General features: G+C 54.9%; 1 protein-coding gene across 1 annotated transcript; it reads left to right on the top strand.

Annotated features, from left to right (window-relative positions):
• Positions 1-207: 207 nt before the first annotated feature.
• Positions 208-1,542, top strand: ADRA2A (adrenoceptor alpha 2A). The gene has a single exon (XM_068399555.1). It carries the CDS (start codon positions 208-210, stop codon positions 1,540-1,542), a length of 1,335 nt encoding a protein of 444 aa, XP_068255656.1.
• Positions 1,543-2,464: the final 922 nt, after the last annotated feature.

Here is a 2,464-nt window from a genome sequence, read left to right on the forward strand (position 1 = left end):
CCCGTTCCGCGCCGCTCCGCGCCCCGCTAACGCGCTCCCGGCGGGCAGCGTCCCAGCATGAGCCGCGGGCGCCCGCAGCCCCCCGGCGGCCGCCGCGCAGCCCCGCCCCGGCCAGCGGCGCGGTAGGAGCGCGGAGCCCCGCGGAGCCGGGCGTGGCGCGGGTGGGGCAGGGGGCGAAGGGCGGGGGTGTCCACGCAGCCGGGGTTGATGTTTAACCTGGAGCGCCCGTTCACGGAGAGGGGCCACTTCTTCTCCTCCATGGAGTACCAGCGGCAGCTGGAGGAGGAGGAGGGCTACCTGCCTCCCGGCACCAACGGGACCTTCAACGACAGCGGTGCCGGGCCGGGCTGGGGCACACCGTACCCCCTGCACACCACCGTCGCCCTCATCAGCCTGGCGGGCTTGCTCATGCTCTTCACTGTCTTCGGCAACGTCCTGGTCATCATCGCTGTCTTCACCAGCCGGGCGCTCAAGGCCCCCCAGAACCTCTTCCTGGTCTCCTTAGCCTCGGCCGACATCCTGGTGGCCACGCTGGTCATCCCCTTCTCCCTGGCAAACGAGGTGATGGGGTACTGGTACTTCGGCAAAGTCTGGTGTGAGATCTACCTGGCCTTGGATGTGCTGTTCTGCACCTCCTCCATCGTGCACTTGTGTGCCATCAGCCTGGACCGTTACTGGTCCATCACGCAAGCCATCGAATACAACCTCAAGCGTACCCCACGCCGCATCAAGTGCATCATCTTCATCGTCTGGGTCATCTCAGCCGTCATCTCTTTCCCGCCACTCATCTCCATTGAGAAGAAGAGCGGGCAGCAGGCTGACCAGGGGGTGGCAGGGTGCAAGATCAACGATGAGAAGTGGTACATCATCTCTTCTAGCATCGGCTCCTTCTTTGCCCCCTGCCTCATCATGATCCTGGTCTACATGCGCATCTACCAGATAGCAAAGAGGCGAACCAGGGTACCGCCAAACAAGCGGGCAGAGCGCCCTGAGAAGAGGCAGAACGGCTTGACCGACAAGGAGGACCTGCCAGCCACAGCTCAGCTCAATGGGGAGAAGGCAGCAGGAGGTGGCGGCGGGCAGGAGGGAGAGATCAACGGCATAGACATGGAGGAGACCTCTTCCTCCGAGCACCAGGAGAACAACCAGTGTAAGAAGTCAGAGAGACCACCAAGGGGAAAGACCAAGACTAAACTGAGCCAGATTAAGCCTGGGGACAGTTTGCCCAGGAAGGCAGAGGAGGAAAGGAACACCAAAGGGTCCCGGTGGAGGGGCAGGCAGAACCGGGAGAAGCGCTTCACCTTTGTGCTGGCGGTGGTGATCGGGGTCTTTGTCATCTGCTGGTTCCCCTTCTTTTTCACCTACACGCTGACAGCTGTCTGCAAGAGCTGCTCTGTGCCCGACACCCTCTTCAAGTTCTTCTTCTGGTTTGGTTACTGCAATAGCTCATTGAACCCCGTCATCTATACCATTTTCAACCACGACTTCAGAAGGGCCTTCAAAAGGATCCTCTGCAGGATAGAGAGGAAAAGGATTGTTTGAAGGACCCTTTGCTGTGGGCCGGACTAATTTAAGACTTTGTAGGCGAGTAAGGCACGGCTTTCTTGGGCTGTCCTTGCATGGGATGGTTTCCTTCAGCTTGCGAGCAGGAAGCCTTTAAAACCCGAGATGAGCCTGAGGAAATGCCGAGGAGCAGCAGGCAAGTGGAAGCCTGAGCCGTGGCATTCAGCTTTCCAGGGGAGGATGGCTTTTGACTTGCTTGGTTTATTTTGTTAGTTTTTTTTCTCTTGCCAGAATCTCTCGGTGGATATTTTCATGACTGCTCAATTTGACTCTTTAAAAGACAAGCAACGTGCAGCTCCGTGAGATGAACAACAAAGAGGGAGTATGCCACCCCAGAGGTGTTGGCTTTTATATTTTGTTGTATCTTTTTCCTCCTGTTGTATATGTAATTAATTTTAACCCCCTTGTAAAGTACAGTATTGTATCCCTGAATCTGAATGTCTTAATTTTTGTAAGGCAAGCAGCTTTGAAACTGTGAATGCTTTAATTATTCTTGACACCTTAGAAGTCCCTCTCTTCCCACTCCTGAAACCCCCCCACTCAAAACCGCTGAACAACTAGAGGCATTACCCCTACCTGGCAATTTGATAATATTACCAAAATTTCCAATATCCTGTCATTTTTTTTTTTTTGTCTGTAAAGCTTAGGATCACAGACCTCACCAGACTGGCTATTTTTGTTGTCATTTTTTATATCCTACCTGATTCTGTTTAATTTCTGTGTTGCCTGTGATATAATACAGCTGAGGTGGTGACTGCCCTCTTGTTGTTCATTAAAGCAGACCCTGACGGAGTGGTGGCTTTGCTGTGCAGGCAGGGACATCCCGGGTGAGGGAGTGACAGGCTATTTCCCATGCAACGTGAGGCTTGGGACCCGGCCAAGCTTCCCGCGAGTTAAATCT

The sequence above is a fragment of the Nyctibius grandis genome, chromosome 4 (assembly GCF_013368605.1).
Source record: "Nyctibius grandis isolate bNycGra1 chromosome 4, bNycGra1.pri, whole genome shotgun sequence".
Classification (NCBI taxonomy): Eukaryota; Metazoa; Chordata; class Aves; order Nyctibiiformes; family Nyctibiidae; genus Nyctibius; species Nyctibius grandis.